Raw genomic sequence first — 16,894 nt, forward strand, 5'->3', positions numbered from 1 at the left:
CATAGGCTTCTGGAAATGCTTATGGGAGAGAGGGGAGAAAGGAGGAAGGAAAGAAGGGTGAGGGGAAGGAGAGGGAGGAGGGAGGTGGCTCAAGATCCTCTAGCACTAACATTCCTACGATTTTGCAAAGCTAAGTTCTAAGGCAATTCACCAATGGTGCGTACTAGGCATAGCCGCAACCATGATGGAAATACCACGGGGGAAGCAAAGGGATGTGAGATGACACGTGCACTCCTTTCAGCCTTGGCACAGCTAACTTCCCAAAGCACAGGCCCTGTGGGTCCATAAGTGCAAAGGCTACCAGGCTGCGCACTGTGGGAAGCCCTGCCTTTACAGTAGAACCTCAGTGGTGCTGGTGTCGGAGACCATGGCTCACTATCATCAGCTAAGCTCACCCACCAGTCAGTCACATGTCAGCGCTCTCCAGTCTGGAGCCTTACAGTTCCAAATCAGGAACACGATACAGCAAGATTCTGCAGTATTTAGGAACATACAGAGGGATGGATTTTATAAATAACTCCTGGTTAAAACAGAGCTCAAAATAAGGAGACAAAAGAGGAAGCAAGTCGCTAAGCACTTATTGAGTTGATAACACTGGCTTGAAAACCTTAGTGCAAATGGCTGGTCTGGTTTATTTCCTTCTCATCAAAAGATCAAACGCAGGATTGAACCTGGAGGCACCAAGACTTGTGTGTGCATCTGAGGACGTGTTTGCAGGGTGTGGCTCTCCTCTGCCAGTGGTGTTTCAGCAAAGATCCAAACACACAGGCCTTGTATCAGATCTCACAGCGCCACTTAATGGCCTCAGTGGGTTAGTTAGTTATAGTTGGTTGATAATCTCTGGACCTGTCGGAGCCGCTGTACCCACAGAAAGCTCTGGCCACTGGTTTGGCCTCTAAGCTCTGAGATTCCAGATAACAATGCATGGCTGAGGCCTGGGAATAAGACACAGGAACCCAAAAGTCTGGGTTAAATCTTAGCCATGCTCTTATGTCCTGTCCCCCTCTTTTCAGTTCCTCCTTTGGTTTCCTTTAGCTGCAAAGAGACCATACAGTTTGTGCTCTCTCAGATGCTAAAACTGGAGAAGAAATGTGCTTGATTCAGGTGCAGGTCCCCAGGGCCCTGATCTCGAGGTGTGGCCCAGGAGCGTGCTACCCATGGGCAGGGCAGCCGCTCAGCAAGGGGCTGACTCTGCCCCGCCCCCACCCTTGCCTCCTGGCCTGCAGGACCCAAGCCCGAAGCTGAACATCCCAGGGAAGGCCAATTTGAGCGCCCAGGCCCTCGCCGTGCCCTGCCCGCGGGCGAGGACCGGCAAGGTTCCACGTACTGGGCAGGCAGGCGGGCGGGTGAGTGGCCTGCGCTAGCCTCAGCAGCAGCTGCAGGTGCCCGTGTGCACGCGCAGGATGCCGCGGCTGTGCAGGTGTAGGAAGTTGAAGATCTCGGAGGGCATGGCATGGAAGCCCGGGCGGGGCTTGACGTTGTCGTAGTAGTGGTGAGTGATATAGAGGCCCGAGGGGTTCATAGGGAAAGCCCAGAAGCCGAACAGGTGCACCTCCTCGCACAGCTCCAGCGCCGCGGTGGCCAGGATAAGGCCGGTGCTGATGCGCTTGGCGCGCACCCCCAGGCTGAGCCAGTAGCGCGACACGTTGACCAGGTACTGCGGGTGGAAGTAGTAGACCGCCTGCGGCGACTCGAAGTCATCCAGCACGTACTTGACGCGGATGGACACGTCGGTGTTGCGCGTGTTGTAGAAGGCAGGCAGCAGTACGGACGCGTTCTCGTACACCTGCAGCACCCGGTAGAAGGGCCGCCGCCACTTCTCCAGCTTGTGGAACCTGGTGGAGGGCTCAGGGTGAGAGGAAGAGTACCCGGGGCCCTGGCTCCCCCATCCCCACCCCCCCTTTGCACCCTGGAGTCTTTTCAAAGGACGAAAGGGACTCTCAAGGCCAGCCCCACCTCCCTTCATCTCACTCAACAAATGAATCTCCACCTTCCTCTGGGACGGTTATATTTTGCTAAGTGGGAGCAGGAGAGGGCAATCTAGACCCTCGTAGATTGTCCGCAAAGGGACAGGTATCTAAGTGTGTGGCTGCAGGGGGAGGGTAAGATGAGAGAGGAAGTGGGGAGGGGGGGAGTGGTGTCTTTCCCTGGAGCCCTCAGGGTGCTCACCTGTACTGCCTTCCCCAAGGTCAAAGTGAAGGACACCAAACCATCTGCCTGTCCTGTGGGTTCTTCCTCCCCTGCAGCCCCTCACTTATCTTTCCCTTAATGTTAAAAAGACCTCGGGAGTTCCTGTGGTGGCTTGGCGTTAATGAACCCGACTAGGATCCATGAGGACACAGGTTCGATCCCTGGCCTCACTCAGTGAGTTAAGGATCCGCCCTTGCCATGAGCTGTGGCATAGGTCACAGATCCAGCTCAGATCTGGCCTTATTGCAACTGTGGCATAGGGTGGCAGCTGTAGCTCCATTCAGCCCCTAGCCTGGGAACTTCCTTATGCCCTGGTTAAGGAGGACCCTAAAAAAAACCCAACAAAACCAACATTAAACAGCCCTCCCAGTTGGCTCACCTCTCCTAATGCTCCCTCACTCTGCTGACTCTGTAAATGTTCCTAGGCTTCTGGCATGATTTAACAGCTCTCCCTGCTCCTACCCTTCCTCTGACCCCAAGGTGTCAGGTCAGGTTGGAGTTTTAATGCATTAACCTGCTCCCCCAGGCCTCCCAGACAGACCCCGTAGGGGGTAGGTTGTTGACATCTTTGCACAAGGCTTTTCCCCAAAGCAAATTGGATACACTGTGTAGGAAGCAATCCCCCATTCACTCCTACCCCCCACGCTTCATCACACACTGGAAAGCTCTCTGCCTCATCTCTAGGGAAAGACAATCTAGACCAGCACTGTCCAAAAGAAATATAATGCAGGCCACAAATGTAATTTTCAATGCTCTAGGAAGCACATTTAAATAGTAGAAAGAAGCTGATGAAATTAATTTTTACAATTTTTTTAACCTCATGTACCCCAATACTGTACTTTTAATAGGTATTTGATATAAAAGCTTAATGAGGTATGGTCCAGCCTCTGTTTCATATTAAGTCTTTGAAATCAAGTGTATGTTTTGTACTTATATTTGGCACATCTCAGCCTGGATAGTGCCCAGTGGTCACATGTGATGAATGCCTGTCATCCTGGACAGCATAAGTCTAGAAAGAGGACTACTGACCTCTCTGTGATGATACTGGGGTTCACGGTGACCACATCTGTCTTCACTCCTACATCCATGGTGTACTTCTCCGAGATGGGGGGTAGGTTGCACCTGCAGAAGAGACAAGGCAGCCTAGCATTCTAGATGGAGCTGGGGAGCTGAGGCACAGGGAAGAGAGGGATGGTGATCATATAGGCAGAAGGACACAGAAGAAACCAAGGGGGTGGAATTTGTGGCCCGGGCTGAGAAGGGCAAGTTCAACCCCTTCCCTCACCAACCCTGAGTGACCCAATGGCTATAGATCCCCATGAGATCCCACTGCAGCCTCAACCTAAGTTTCTCTGCTTTAAGCTCTCATTTTCAACACATCCTCTTTAGCCAGGCTAAAGAGGTAAGCAAGGCACCCCAGAGACATGAGAGGGGGCTCTACAAAAGGAAGAAGAAATACGAGGGCCAGTGTCTAGCTTAGGTAAGGCCAGGATGAAGCTCATACTGGTTGCAGCCACAAGGATACCCCTACTCCCAGGAGAGTAGAACCCAACCAGAGAGGTGGCTGCCCAATTGACTTCACCAATGGATCTGCATGGCCCCCTTGAGTCCTCAATGTTTTCACATCCATTATGCTATTTGCTCCCATTCTGCAGATGTGGAGACTGAGGACCTGACAGATTCAACCCCTGGCCAGAGACAGAGCTGGAGGGGGAAGGAACAACCCAGAGCATGAGGGTCTGCAGGGGCAGGGAAGAATCATGTAAAGGTCAGCATTAGCAGGATGGGGCACCACTTAGGGGGACAGGCCCGGAGGGGGAGGGCTGTGGGGGTAGAAGCCGCAGGTGCAGACGCAGGGCGATTCCTACCGGAAGACAAAGTCAGCGCTGTTGATCTCCCTCCCGCAGCGGCTGTTCTTTAAGATGCCACCATTGCCCACCACTGCACACTTCTTAAACTGGGACCGGTAGTAGGGCATATCCTGAGGACACAAAGGCACAGCTGTCAGAGGCAGTGCCACCCCTGCCTTTATCTCTCTCCTCCGTGCCTGAGTTCCCCTCCACTCCCTGTGGTCTCATGAGACAGTCTGGTAGGGAATGCAGGAGAAAAGTGGCTATTCCACTTTGCAGATGAGAAGAGAGGTCAAAAGTCTCATTCTGAGTTCCATTGGCAATCAGGAAGTGCTGGAACTGGAAGCCGGGTCCCACAGCCTTTTTCAGATGCCTCTGGTTTCCATTGTGGCTCAGCAGAAACAAATCCAACTAATATCCATGAGGATGCGGGTTTGATCCCTGGCCTCATTCAGTGAGTCAAGGATCCGGTGTTGCCGTGAGCTGTGGTGTAGGTCACAGTCACAGCTTGGATCCTGCACTGTTGTGCCTGTGGTATAGGCTGGCAGCTACAGCTCCAATTCAACCCTTAGCCTGGGATAGGAACTTCCATATGCCAAGGGTGTGGCCCTAAAAACCAAAAAAAAAAAGAGAGAGAGAGAGTAACTGAGTCTGGTTGCCTCTCTGGTTTTCCCAATGTCTGGAGGCTCAGCTTCTTTGAGACGTCAAGGACACAGATTTTAATGGTTAATGCAGACATTCTGGGCACTGACAGTAGCAGAGGAAGGCAGAGGACCACCAGGGAGCAGGGCCCTAAACCTAGTTCTCACCACTTTCAGCTCAGGGTGAGCTGCAAATGCACACCCTCCCTCCACTCTACAGGAGGGCACAAGCCTAGGACAGATGCCAGGAGTTGGCAGCAAGAGGGACAAGAGACCAGGATTGAGCAAGCAAGGTCACATCAGGCAAGCAGGCTGGGACACTGGGATCTCTGCCAAGAAAGGGCGCTGGGGGCCAGGGAGCCCAGGACTACCTGATGAGGATGGCACCCATAGGCACTGGGGGTAAGCACCCACAGCTCTCTGACCAGGTACCTTGGGCTGGGCACTGGCTGCCCCTAAAGGCTCCTGAGCATGCTTTGCAGGTGATGATAGGCAAGTAAGCAGGCAAAAGCAAATGCTGGCCTGATTAGGAGAACTAGTTCTGCCATGTCCCCAGTCTAGGCCCTGAGAGCAACCTGAGGCAGGCGGGACCGGACAAGGTGACCAATCATCCCACTTTGCCGAGGATGCAGGACTTACATTTGGCCAAACAGGGAAAGTCTAGGACCCACCAGGATTGGGCACCTTCATCAAGAGACTCAATCAATCCTCGTTTTGCCCCATAATGACATGAAGGAACCATGGACAAGTTTTTTTACCTCTCAGTGACTTGGTTTTATAAATTTTGTAAAATTTGTTACAAATTAAAATTTTGTAACTTGCAAAAAAAGGATTGTAATGTGTTATTTCCTGTGATTCAATGAGATGATGTAAAGCAGAGCTTCTCAACTTGGCATTCTTGATATTTTGGACCAGATCATTCCCTTGTTGTGGGGGGCTGACTGTACACTACAGAATGTTCAGCAGCATCCCTGGCCTCTTCCCACTAGATGGCAAGAGTACCCCCTGCCCTGCCATCACCATGACGACCAAAAGCATGTCCAGATATTGCTGAATGTCCCCCACGTTGAGAACCACTGATGTAAATGAAAGGCTCACCCACTGCATTACTTGGCCCAGAGGTGTCTCCACAAGGGCACTGGGTGGTTATTACTGGATGGCCTTGAAGGTCCCCTCCATTCTCTGACACCTGGAGGCTACAGAACAGCTTTCGTCCTAGCTCTCACCAGCTGGCCAGCCCTACATGACAGCAGCCCGGGTCAGCTTCTGAGGCTTGTGCTGGGACCAACCACCAGACGAGCATCGTGGAAAATCCCACTGCAATGGGATCATCAGGAATTAGGCTAAATCTAAAGAAGATGCTGTACCCTCATGTGGAAGACTGTCATTTATGGCACATTTTCCCTGGAGGGATGGGCCACCGGGGACCAGGATCGGGAAAAACAAGGGCATCTCATGGCCAGTGGGGGAAAGTGCACCGTTTGATTTTTACCAGAGAAAGAGAAAAAAAGAAAAAACAAAGTCCCCTTTGGAGAGAGCATCAAAGGTGTTTTCTGTCCTGTGTCAGTCTTTCTTTCCCACTTCCAAAACTACCTGGGTACTTTTGGAATATATAAATTCTTGGGCTCCATCCCCAAACCACAGATTCAGAATCTTCAGGCTGAGTGTAGCAGCCTAATAAGATGCATTTTTTTTTAAACAAACCCCCAAAAATACTCACCTTAGGGAAGTTTGAGAAATACTTCTATGTCACATGCTCTAATTTGGGGGGTGGTGAATTATAGCCTGCAAGCACATCTGACCCACCATCTATTCCTGTACAGCCAGCAGGCTAAGAATGGATTTTCTATTTTTTTTTTTAAGAGTCAGAAAAAAAAATCAAAAGAATATTGTGTGATGTGTAAAATATATAAAATTCAAATTTCAGTGTCTAAGAGGAACTCAAGTGTTATTAGGACTCAGCCACACTTGTTTGCTTACTTGTGTCTGTGGCTGCTTCTTGCTAGAACTATAAAGGGGAGAAGCTGTGACAGAGACCATATGGTCTGCACATTTGGCAACCCCTCTCTCCTTCCCTGGGTCTCAGTGGTCCTTACCCAGGGCCCTCCTTGGATCCATATGTCATAACGGAGCTGTGTGTCACCCAAGGATGCATGTTCACCTGCTTGTCATCAGCCTCTCGTTCCAGGCCTTGCAAGACCCATCTTGCAAAACTGGCTTGAACTCTGTCGCCCTCCAGCACTGTTCTGGGAGGGTAGGTGTGACACCACGCCTCCTCCAGCTCCTCCCTGGCACCCCCCACCCACCCACCCCAGCCCAAGCCGAATCATACCAGTGCACTCTGGTTTGAATAAGAGGAATGCAGGGACCCCTGGGCTTGTTTCCTTAGCACTCCCCCTAAGCACAGAGGTCCAAGCCCTCACATTCCATCCAGAAAGACCTGAACACGCTCCCTCCTTCAGCAGTTCTGCAAACTGGACACACTAAGCCCTGCCCTGGGCTGGCACCCTCCAGGAGATGCTTAGGAACCCGGTGCATGGAACCTCCCTCCTCTTCCGGTGGTAACCATGACAATCAGCTGAGCATACAGGCTCCCAGGTCCCTTCTCTGCAGGTCTGATGCAGCGATCCGGCCAGAAGTGAATACCTGTGCCTGAGCTCTGTGATCTGAGCACTTTGTTTCTGGGGGTCACTCATTCCATGGCCCACCCGGACCTGGGAGCCACGTGCTGGCCCGGAATGAATGGCCTACCTCCAGACTTCTTACATGCGAAGGAAAAAATAATAATAAATGTCTCGCTTGTTGAAGTCTCTGATATTTTAGATTTTCTGTTCTAAGCAGCTTAACCTCTTCCTAATCCAAAACTCCTATGTGACAGACAGGGAAACACAAAACAAGGACTGCCCAAGTTCATCCAATATGAGATCAATCTTTCAGGGTCTTGCTTTGTACAGTTTGTGATTTCTTGTACACACAAGCCTTGCATGTACATTTTTGCACCTGTGCCTCCTTCGGGTGGGGTACAAATGCTTAATCACCCTCCCAGATCATCTTTAGGAGGCTCTTTGCAAACAAGGCAATAGCCAAAACTTTACAACCTCTTTCTTGCCAAAAGGCATTCAAATAACAGCTAGTTGGCTTCACCGTGCTCAGACAGAGCCACCACCCAGAGGACATTCTACTGAGCCTAAGAGAATGGCCAGTCAGGATCCAGACAACTGGGTGCAGGGCCACCGCAGAGTGATGCCAAGCTGCACGGTCATGGGTGAGGAGGGCCCCACTGGGTTGGCTGCACTTGGCCCCGCCCTCACCCAGAGGCCACCCAGCCCAAAGCATCACCTTGGGAAACATGCGGAAGATCTCCTGGTTGATGTGGTAGATGCCGCTGGTGTCCACCTCATACTTGAGCTTCGTCCCCAGGGGCGTGTTCTTCTGAGTGGTGAAGAGGAAGGAGGGAGCATTGCAGCACCTGGACAGAGTGGACCTGCCGAGCAGGGGACAGACAGGGAGAGACTAGTGACACGGGGCCGAGCAGAGCTTCTTAGAGAACAGAGGGGTCGTGGAATTGCAACCCCTCGGGGGAGGCCCAGGAGCACCATCCTTTCCCACCCATCCCTCCCCATCCTGCACCTCTGCCCATGCATCCCCTATGTTCCATACTCCTCCCAATGCCAGAGCCTCTCAAGGTCCAACCACGTCTCCCTCCATGAGCTCCCAGCTGCCCCCTCCCCACTGGCCACACTGGCCTCTGAAGGCCTGGAGCACTGACTGGGTATCACTCACTTCACCATCTGCAACTCCCTCCCTGCTTCTCCAAACCCTGCACGGCAAGCACAACCAGGTCCTGCCTCATGTGAGTTTTCACGAGAGCCCATAATCCTTCTAGCACTCCCCAGGAACATGCTCCTTGTCCAGCTTGACAGAAAACCCAAGGATGAGAGTTCTTCCTTGGCTTTTGGCCCCATATCTGGCTCTAGACAAGGCCAACCCTGCCTGATGGGGTCAAAAAGCAAGACACACACAGTCAACAGAAATGTGCCATTTAGGTGATTCAGAAACTATCCTAAGGATAGAGGGTCAGGAATCAGGATGGTGGGTTGACATTGGGTGATTTCCTGCAGAAAGTGAAAACTGGTTTCCAAAAGAAGTTTTTCAGGAGGTGTCTTTTCTTTTCTTTTCTTTTCTTTTCTTTTCTTTTCTTTTCTTTTCTTTTCTTTTCTTTTCTTTTCTTTTAAGGGCTGCATCCACGGCATATGGAACTTCCCAGACCAAGGGTCAAATCAGAGCTGCAGCTGCCAGCCTATACCACAGCCATAGCAACACCAGATCCAAGCCATGTCTGTGACCCATACCACAGGTCATGGCAACACCAGGTCTTTAACCCACTGAGTGATGCCAGGGATTATACCTGCATCTTCATGGATACTAATCGAGTTCATTTCCGCTGAGCCACAATGGGAACTCCAGGAGTTCATTATTAAAAAAAAAAAACAAAAACCCTGTAGTTTCCACTGACAGAAACATTCAAACATGAGCTACAGCAGGGCTAAAGCTTGGACAACATAAGCAGACTTTAAAAAAACAGCCTCTAAGGGAGAGCATGGCCGATGATGCAGGCTTGGGAGCCAGCCAGGCTGGAGAAGCCTGATATTCTCTTCTCGGCAGCTGGTGTTCTGCTCCAGTGCATTCTGTGAGGTGTGCCTGTGAGGCTTGGTGATGGAGTCAGATCCTAGGCACATCCTGCTCCCCTACGGGGGAGGGGGGGGGACCCAAAGCCCCACCATGACTGCAGAGGGGCCGGACTTGACAAAGGGTGCCAGCTGCCACCCTTACACATGGGGGCTGTGGCTTTCTCCAAAAACAGCAGCAGTGGGCCAAGTACATACTGGCCTTCTCCCCCCAGCCCTCCAGGCACAGTTATATCCACCTCCGGGCTGCCCTGAGAGGCATGGAACACCTTCTCCATGGAGCCCGGATGAGGACCAGCTGAGGACGGGTTTCTGGAAAGTCCACACCTAAGGAACAGGATGGAAACTTGGGCTGCCAACCTGGTGTCAAGAGGCCTGGCTTCTAGTTTCTGCTCTGTCCCCACCAGCTGTGGGGTTCTGGGCAGGTCCTGTCTCCTCCCCGGCCTCTGTTTCCTCATCTGTAGAATGCAGGGCAGGCTCTTCCAACCCTCTGTAATTCTGGACTCCAGGTTACCAAAGCCAGGAAGGTTATACACAGTATTTTTTGTGACTTTATCTCTTGCAGAAACTTCACTGGGGAGCTCAGTTGGCTGTTGGCCATAGAGAGCAACCCACCCTGGGGAAAGATGGGTTTTAAAATGTGACTGAGTCTTCCCGGAGACAAGGCCCGAGGCTGGCCAGGGAGGGGTCATAGGTCAGTATTACAAACCAGCACCTGGCAGATCCAGAAACTCCATCTTGTCAGTCCAATGGCAAATACCCTATTAAGACAGACTGACTCAGGAGTTCCCGTCGTGGCACAGTGGTTAATGAATCCGACTAGGAACCATGAGGTTGTGGGTTCAATCCCTGGCCTTGCTCAGTGGGTTAAGGATCCAGCGTTACCGTGAGCTGTGGTGCAGGTTGCAGACGCAGCTCAGATCCCGCGTTGCTGTGGTTCTGGCGTAGGCCAGCAGCTGCAGCTACTATTAGACCCCTAGCCTGGGAATCTCCATATGCCACAGGAGTGGCCCTAGAAAAGGCAAAAAGACAAAAAAAAAAAAAGAGAGAGAGAGAGAGTCGCACTAACCAAGCTCACACGCAACTGATATATAAACCAGAATGTTGGTGTGTCCATTTGCAAGCAGAAGGGGAGGGGAGGGCCTATGTTACAGGATTCCTTTCTTCTAACTGGAATGCTCATGCCTATTCTAGCACATTCCCTCAACCCACCCCACTTGACTGCACCAAATTCTTAAATTAAGAATCTCATCATCATTCAATGAGCTTGTAATGAGAGCAAAGGGTTGGGGGGCAACCAACTGGCCTTGAAAACCTTTCTCATCTACAGCATGGCAAGACCCAATGTCACTTCTCTTTCCCATACCTGAAACCATCCCTCCACCCTCAGAAGGGTCTCAGCTCCCCCAGAACCTCTCCCTGGAGAGCACTGGCTGATCCCTGCCAAAGGCTCCCACGCACACCCCAGTTTTCTCTTGCTACATCATCTTCCCGTTGCTTCATTAGTTCCTTAGATATGTGAATCCCACTGATGAAGCTTCTGTCTAGCTTTCAGCCTGGACAACATCCTATGGCATCTCATTAACCAAGTCTATGCAGAGCACTTATCAGCTGCACCCTTGGTGGGCTCAGGTAGCCCTGCCGCGCACTCCCCACAGGCTTCTCTCTACAGGCAGATTTGGGGCTGTGTTCATAGCACAGATCTTGGACCTGTTCCCCACATTCTACTTGTATGAGGGTTAGGTTTTTGCGGTCTTACAGAGACCTGGCACCTGCAGCACATCTCCAAAACATACCACTTAAATCAACTCTCTGCCTCTAGACTTGGCCCAGAACTGCAACTGGAACAAACGACTTATAAAGAAAATACAAAATACTTAGTGTTCTTTGCTTTTCACAGCTTCCCATGCAGGATTCCTGCATGCAGATGGCTCCACAGAACATTCAAATTACGAACTAAATTGCTGACATCCAGTTTATTTATTTTGTTTTTATTTTGTTCCCCTGTTATGGCCACACCTGTGGCATATGGAAGTTCCCAGGCTAGGGGTCAAATCAGAGCTACAGCTGCAGGCCTACGCCACGGCCACAGCAACACTGGATCCGAGCCGCATCTGTGACCTACGCCAAAACTCGCAGCAACACTGGACCCTTAGCCCACAGATGGAGGCTAGGGACCAAACCTACATCCTCATGGGGACACTATGTCTCATTCTTAACCCGCTGAACCACAATAGGAGCTCCTGAAATACACACTAGACACACATTCCCAGGATCCTGTCCATTCCATTCAATGAGGTTTACCTGCATGAAAGTCATACCATAAACTCACAGAATTTTAGCAGACACTACAGGTCACCACTAATCACAGAGACTGGACTTTGCTCTCAAAGACAGATTCAGCTTTTGCCTCCTGGGAGCTTATACTCCGTCCATTTCATTTAGAGAGCAATTAGAGAATCACCTACGGCAGGGCTCAAACACCTGGTCTGGGCTGTAGGAACCCAAGTGCTCCAAGCAGGAGAGGTGAGTTAGAGCAACTGCCCCAGGAACTGGCCTGGGATGGGGGAAGGCCATGCAGGATGCTGAAGGTGCTTAATGCCCCAGACCTTGAGCACCTCACCTCACCATCAGGGGCTGCACTAGAGACAACAGCACCGGCCATGCAGGGCTGCTGCCAGGATTAAGGGCGGGAGTGTGGGGAACAGCACCCAGCAAGGTGCCCGCCTCAGCCTGCATGCTGGGCCAGAACCTTCCCGCTCCCCGATTCCAAAGCCCAATCAGGGCCAGCTCCAGGGAAGATGCCCCAAGGGGCTGGCCTTGCAGGATGAGGAGGATCTGAAGAGGTGGCTGGGAGAACCACACAGGCAGAAGGGCTGGGGAGGGCACACGAGTCATAGATACTTGAACTGGTTGGCTTCGGAGATGTTCATCGCCCATTTGCACATCTGGAGGCTCTTCCACCTGTCGAACAGCTCCGACTGCTTCACCCTTGGAAGCGAAGGACAGAGAGGGCATGAAAGGGCCAGGCTGAACAAAGGGTCATCATCCCCAAACAGGCTCCCTTCCCAGTCATCCCTAAGCCAAATTCTGGGCTGGTCCTTCATATTAACTAACTGTCTAATTTGCTACATTCTCTCTCTCTCTCTCCTTTTTTTTTTTTTCCGCTTTATAGGGCCACACCCGCACAGCATATGGAAGTTCTCGGGCTAGGGGTTAAATCGGAGTTACAGCCATTGGCCTGCCTATGCCACAACCACAGCAACCCAGGATCTGAGCCAAGCCTATGACCCATACCACAGCTCACAGCAACACCGGGTCTCCAACCAGGGATCAAACCTGCATCCTCATGGATACTAGTCAGATTCATTTCTGCTGCACTACAATGGGAGCTCCTAATTTGCTAAATTCTTGATGCTCTGTCATCTGGGACCTTGTCAATTAATTCCTAGAGAGAGCAAATCACTCCCCTGAAAGCATGCTTTCCATATACATAAGAGCCCCACACCTTCAAACACCTCTTGTTTATTGTTTTTGTTTTTGCTTTTTAGGGCTGCACCTGTGGCATATGGAGGTTCCCAGGCTAGGGGTCTAATCAGAGCTACAGCTGCCAGCCTATGCCACAGCCATAGCAATGCCAGATCCAAGCCACATCTGCAACCTACACCACAGCTCATGGCAACACCGAATCCTTAACCCACTGAGCGAGGCCAGGGATCAAACCCACAACCTCAGGACAAACACTTCTTTAATGGCACTAGCCACCTGCACTTCTCAGCCCAGGGCCAGGGATCAAATAACAAGGGCTCAATGCCTCTGAGCCCACCATAAGTATTCAAACTGGCCAACCCTAAATCTTTTTACCCCAAAAAAGCCACAAAAAAGGATCTCATCTGTGCTTTCCCCTCTCCCCACCTGCCCCCTGACCAACCCTGGAGCTTCCCTGTGTGTCCCTGCGTGATGTGCCATGCCTCCTGTCTCTACGGATCTGTGAGCCTAAGAACATCTTTTTTCACAACAGTCATTTGCATGGCTGTGTGTCTTACCATATTTGATCAAAACAAATCCTAGTACCTTTGAAAACATCCTTCCTCACGTGCCCACCTCCAAAGGCCTGCATGGTTCTCCCAGGAACATCTTCCACAGAGGGTGTAAGACCACTTCCCTGACAGAAGGTTTGTGGATCTCCCCTCATTGTGCTCGGCACACAGTAGGGCTCGCTGCAAGGGCATGATGCCCATCTCTTTCTCTTCTCAAGGGCAGATCACAATTTCCAGTGACAGAGAGGAAGACATGAGAAGCCTCTGGTCTGAACCACCATCTGCAATGCTTTATTCCAGTTGGGACTGGATGTCTCAGCACTGTGCTATCCCAAAGCACTCCCTAGAAAGGGAATGTCTACATCATGTAGTATTCTTTTTTTTTTTTTTTTTTGCCTTTTTAGGGCCACACCTGCAGCATATGGAGGTTCCCAGGCTAGGGGTCATATCAGAGCTGTGGTACCAGCCTACACCAAAGCCACAGCAACGCCAGATCCGAGCCTCATCTGCCACCTACACCACAGCTCACGGCAATGCCGGATCCTTAACCCACTGAGCAAGGCCAGGGATCAAACCTGCATCCTCATGGATGCTAGTCAGATTCGTTTTGCTGTGCCATGACAGGAACTCAGTAGCATTCTCCTCTGAAACCAACAAAAAGAATTGGATCATGGGACGCTTTTCCCTTTGAGCAGTGCCTCTGGCTGGAGTTCTCAGCAATACTGGGAGATACTGGATGATCATAAATTCCTCAAAGGCACAGCCATGACTTTTTGCTCCTGACCTCACACAGACCCTAACCCATGGTCAAACATTTTTGCAGCTGTCCTGGGTCACGTGGCTGTGGTTCAGTTCAGAAGCTGGCTGATCTTGGGCAGTGATGCCGAAGGGAGTCTTTGAAAGGGGGTCATTTCAGGAGTTCTTGTTGTGGCTCAGTGGTAACAAACCCAATTGGTGTCCATGATGATGCAGGTTTGATCCCTGGCCTTGCTCAGTGGGTTAAAGATCTGGCGTTGCCATGAGCAGTGGTGCAGGTCACAGAAGCGGCTCGGATCTCTCATTGCTGTGGCTGCGGCATAGGCCAGCAGCTGCAGCTCCGATTCAACCCTTAGCCCAAGAACTTCCATGTGCTGTGAGTGAGGCCCTATAAAGAAAAATAAGAAAAAAGAAAGGAGCTCATTCTGGTTTGGTCATGAATGGGGACATGACCAGCCCCCAGAAGCTAGGTATTATCAAAAAACTACAGTAATTATGGTTCTACCCTCAGGTCCACCAAAGATCATAAGGGAACCCATGCATCTCCTGAATTATAGGCAAAAGCCTATGTCTGTTCACCCATATGCACAACTTAGGGAAAATCTGAAGCTTTCATCAGCTTCCCAAAAAGATGCATGATTCCAAAAAAAGATGAACACTCATTTAACTATAAAGTAAAAAATAGGTCCATTCTGTCCCCCTGTGTTTAACTAGAAAGGTAAGTAGTTGTTCCCAAACAGAGAAAGCCTCATCTATGGAGAGAATACATGACTGTGCCACAGGGAGGGGGTGATGTAGACAAAGTCATACAGGATAGTGACTAAGAACATAGATTTTGGAACCAGAAGGGGACTTGGGCATCAGACCCAATTTAGACACTTCCTAACTATGAGATCTCAGGCAGGCTATATGACTTCCCTGGGTCTCAGTTTTCTCATCTATAAAATGAGCACAACACTTGGAGTTTCTGTCATGGCTCAGTGGTTAACAAATACGTCTAGCATCCATGAAGACGCAGGTTCAATCCCTGTGGGATTAAGGATCCCACTCAGTGGGTTAAGGATCTGACATTGCTATGGCTGTGGTGTAGGCCAGCAGCTGCAACTCCGATTCAACCCTTAGCCTAGGAACCTCCATATGTTGCCAGCGCGGCCCTAAAAAGCAAAAAAATAATAATAATAAAAATAAAATAAAATGAGCATAACATTAGATTATTGCTTACCCTACTCAAGTTTGTTAACACTTAATAAGATGATGCAATAAATGACTAAGCGTGGTACCTAACACATGGATAGTACTCGGCAGGAGTAAGATAGTTACCATTGTTGTTAAACTGACCTGCCTTGATGATGCTTACTCACAGCCCCTGTACCTTCCCCTTCTGCAAAACCCATAACCTGTTGTTACCTATGCCTGATCTTTCTCACTAAATTATAAATATCCTGGGGCAGGGGATCATGCCTGAGTTCACTAGTGTGACTGCAGTACTAAGGTACAGAGCAGATGAGTGGTAAATATTTGTTGACTGTATCAATAAATGAATGAATCAATTAATCAGTAAGTCTGAGTTCAAATAAATCCTGTAACTACTCTTTGAATTCCTTGATGCGGCAGGAACTGGAGATACAGTGGTAAAAAAAAACACTTCCTGCCCATAGTAGTGACAACATTGGTTTAAGGCTCCAACATTGTCACTGTTGCAGCTCAGGTTCAATCCCTGGATCCTTAAACCGCTAAGCCACCAGGAAACTCCCTGAGCAATCTATTCTTATTTTAAGGATGTAAAGTCTTATTTAAGGATGACTATTTTAATCTCTCTGGGAGATGTATAGAACATTTTTAAGTTCTAATTTATTCCTCTAGCAGTTTTTTACTGTGGCCATTTTCTGATGGTTTATCTTGGCCTGTTTCCTGCAGGTTGACCAGGTAATCCTTGGCTATCTATTCATATTTAAACTTAAAACAAGAAAAAGCTGATAGGAACTCTGTGTCTGAGAGCAGACATTACCTGAAAATAGTTCAATCCCATGAATGGCAAAAAAAAAAAAAAAAAAAGGAAGAAAAAGAAAAAAAGAACAGATGGTTCTTGGAGAAAAAAGTTCATTAGAAAAGTTGGAAGGTAAAGTCAAGGAATTTTCTCAGAAAGTAGAAGCAAAGGGCAAAGAAATGGGAAAGATGAAATTAAAAGATATGAGAGTTAGAGTTCCTGTTGTGGCTCCGCTGTAACAAACCTGACTAGTATCCATGAGGATGCAGGTTCAATCCCTGGCCTTGCTCAGTGGGTTAAGGATCTGGCGTTGCCATAAGCTGTGGTGTAGGTTGAAGATGAAGCTTGGATCTGGCATTGCTGTGGTATGGGCCTTTGACTGTGGCTCCTACTTGATCTCCAGCCAGGGAACTTCCATATGCAGCAGGTGTGGTCCTAAAAAAAGAAAAAGAAAAAGACTACATAAATAAATGAGAAGCAATCCATAAGTATTCAACTCTTAGGAACAGGAAGTGGAAAAAAATGGAGAATAAGAAATACAAAGAAATACAAGAGAAAGTTCAAGAGTTTTGAGTGGGCTCCATGATTAAGAGGTCTCCATGGGTATGTATACTGAGGCACACCATCAGAACATTCCAGAACTCTCACAGTCTGGAAAGACTGCAGACAGAAGAAAACAGATGCCTTCCAAAGGAACGAGGAGTACCATGCCATTCAGCCCTGGGCAGCAGAAGATGATGAG

General features: G+C 49.8%; 1 protein-coding gene across 3 annotated transcripts in view; it reads right to left on the reverse strand.

The window, feature by feature from the left end:
- Positions 1-555: 555 nt before the first annotated feature.
- ST8SIA5 (ST8 alpha-N-acetyl-neuraminide alpha-2,8-sialyltransferase 5) overlaps positions 556-16,894 on the reverse strand; it is a 74,584-nt gene continuing 58,245 nt past the window's right edge. For all 3 annotated transcript variants that reach the window (XM_047764192.1, XM_047764198.1, XM_047764204.1), the window contains 5 exons: positions 12,274-12,360; positions 8,021-8,165; positions 4,059-4,171; positions 3,220-3,312; positions 556-1,835 (listed from right to left, as the gene is read on the reverse strand). In XM_047764192.1, coding sequence (XP_047620148.1) covers positions 1,367-1,835; positions 3,220-3,312; positions 4,059-4,171; positions 8,021-8,165; positions 12,274-12,360 — 907 coding nt within the window. In that variant the 3' untranslated portion in view covers positions 556-1,366. The remainder of the gene's footprint in view (positions 1,836-3,219; positions 3,313-4,058; positions 4,172-8,020; positions 8,166-12,273; positions 12,361-16,894) is intronic.

The sequence above is a fragment of the Phacochoerus africanus genome, chromosome 2 (assembly GCF_016906955.1).
Source record: "Phacochoerus africanus isolate WHEZ1 chromosome 2, ROS_Pafr_v1, whole genome shotgun sequence".
Lineage (NCBI taxonomy): Eukaryota > Metazoa > Chordata > Mammalia > Artiodactyla > Suidae > Phacochoerus > Phacochoerus africanus.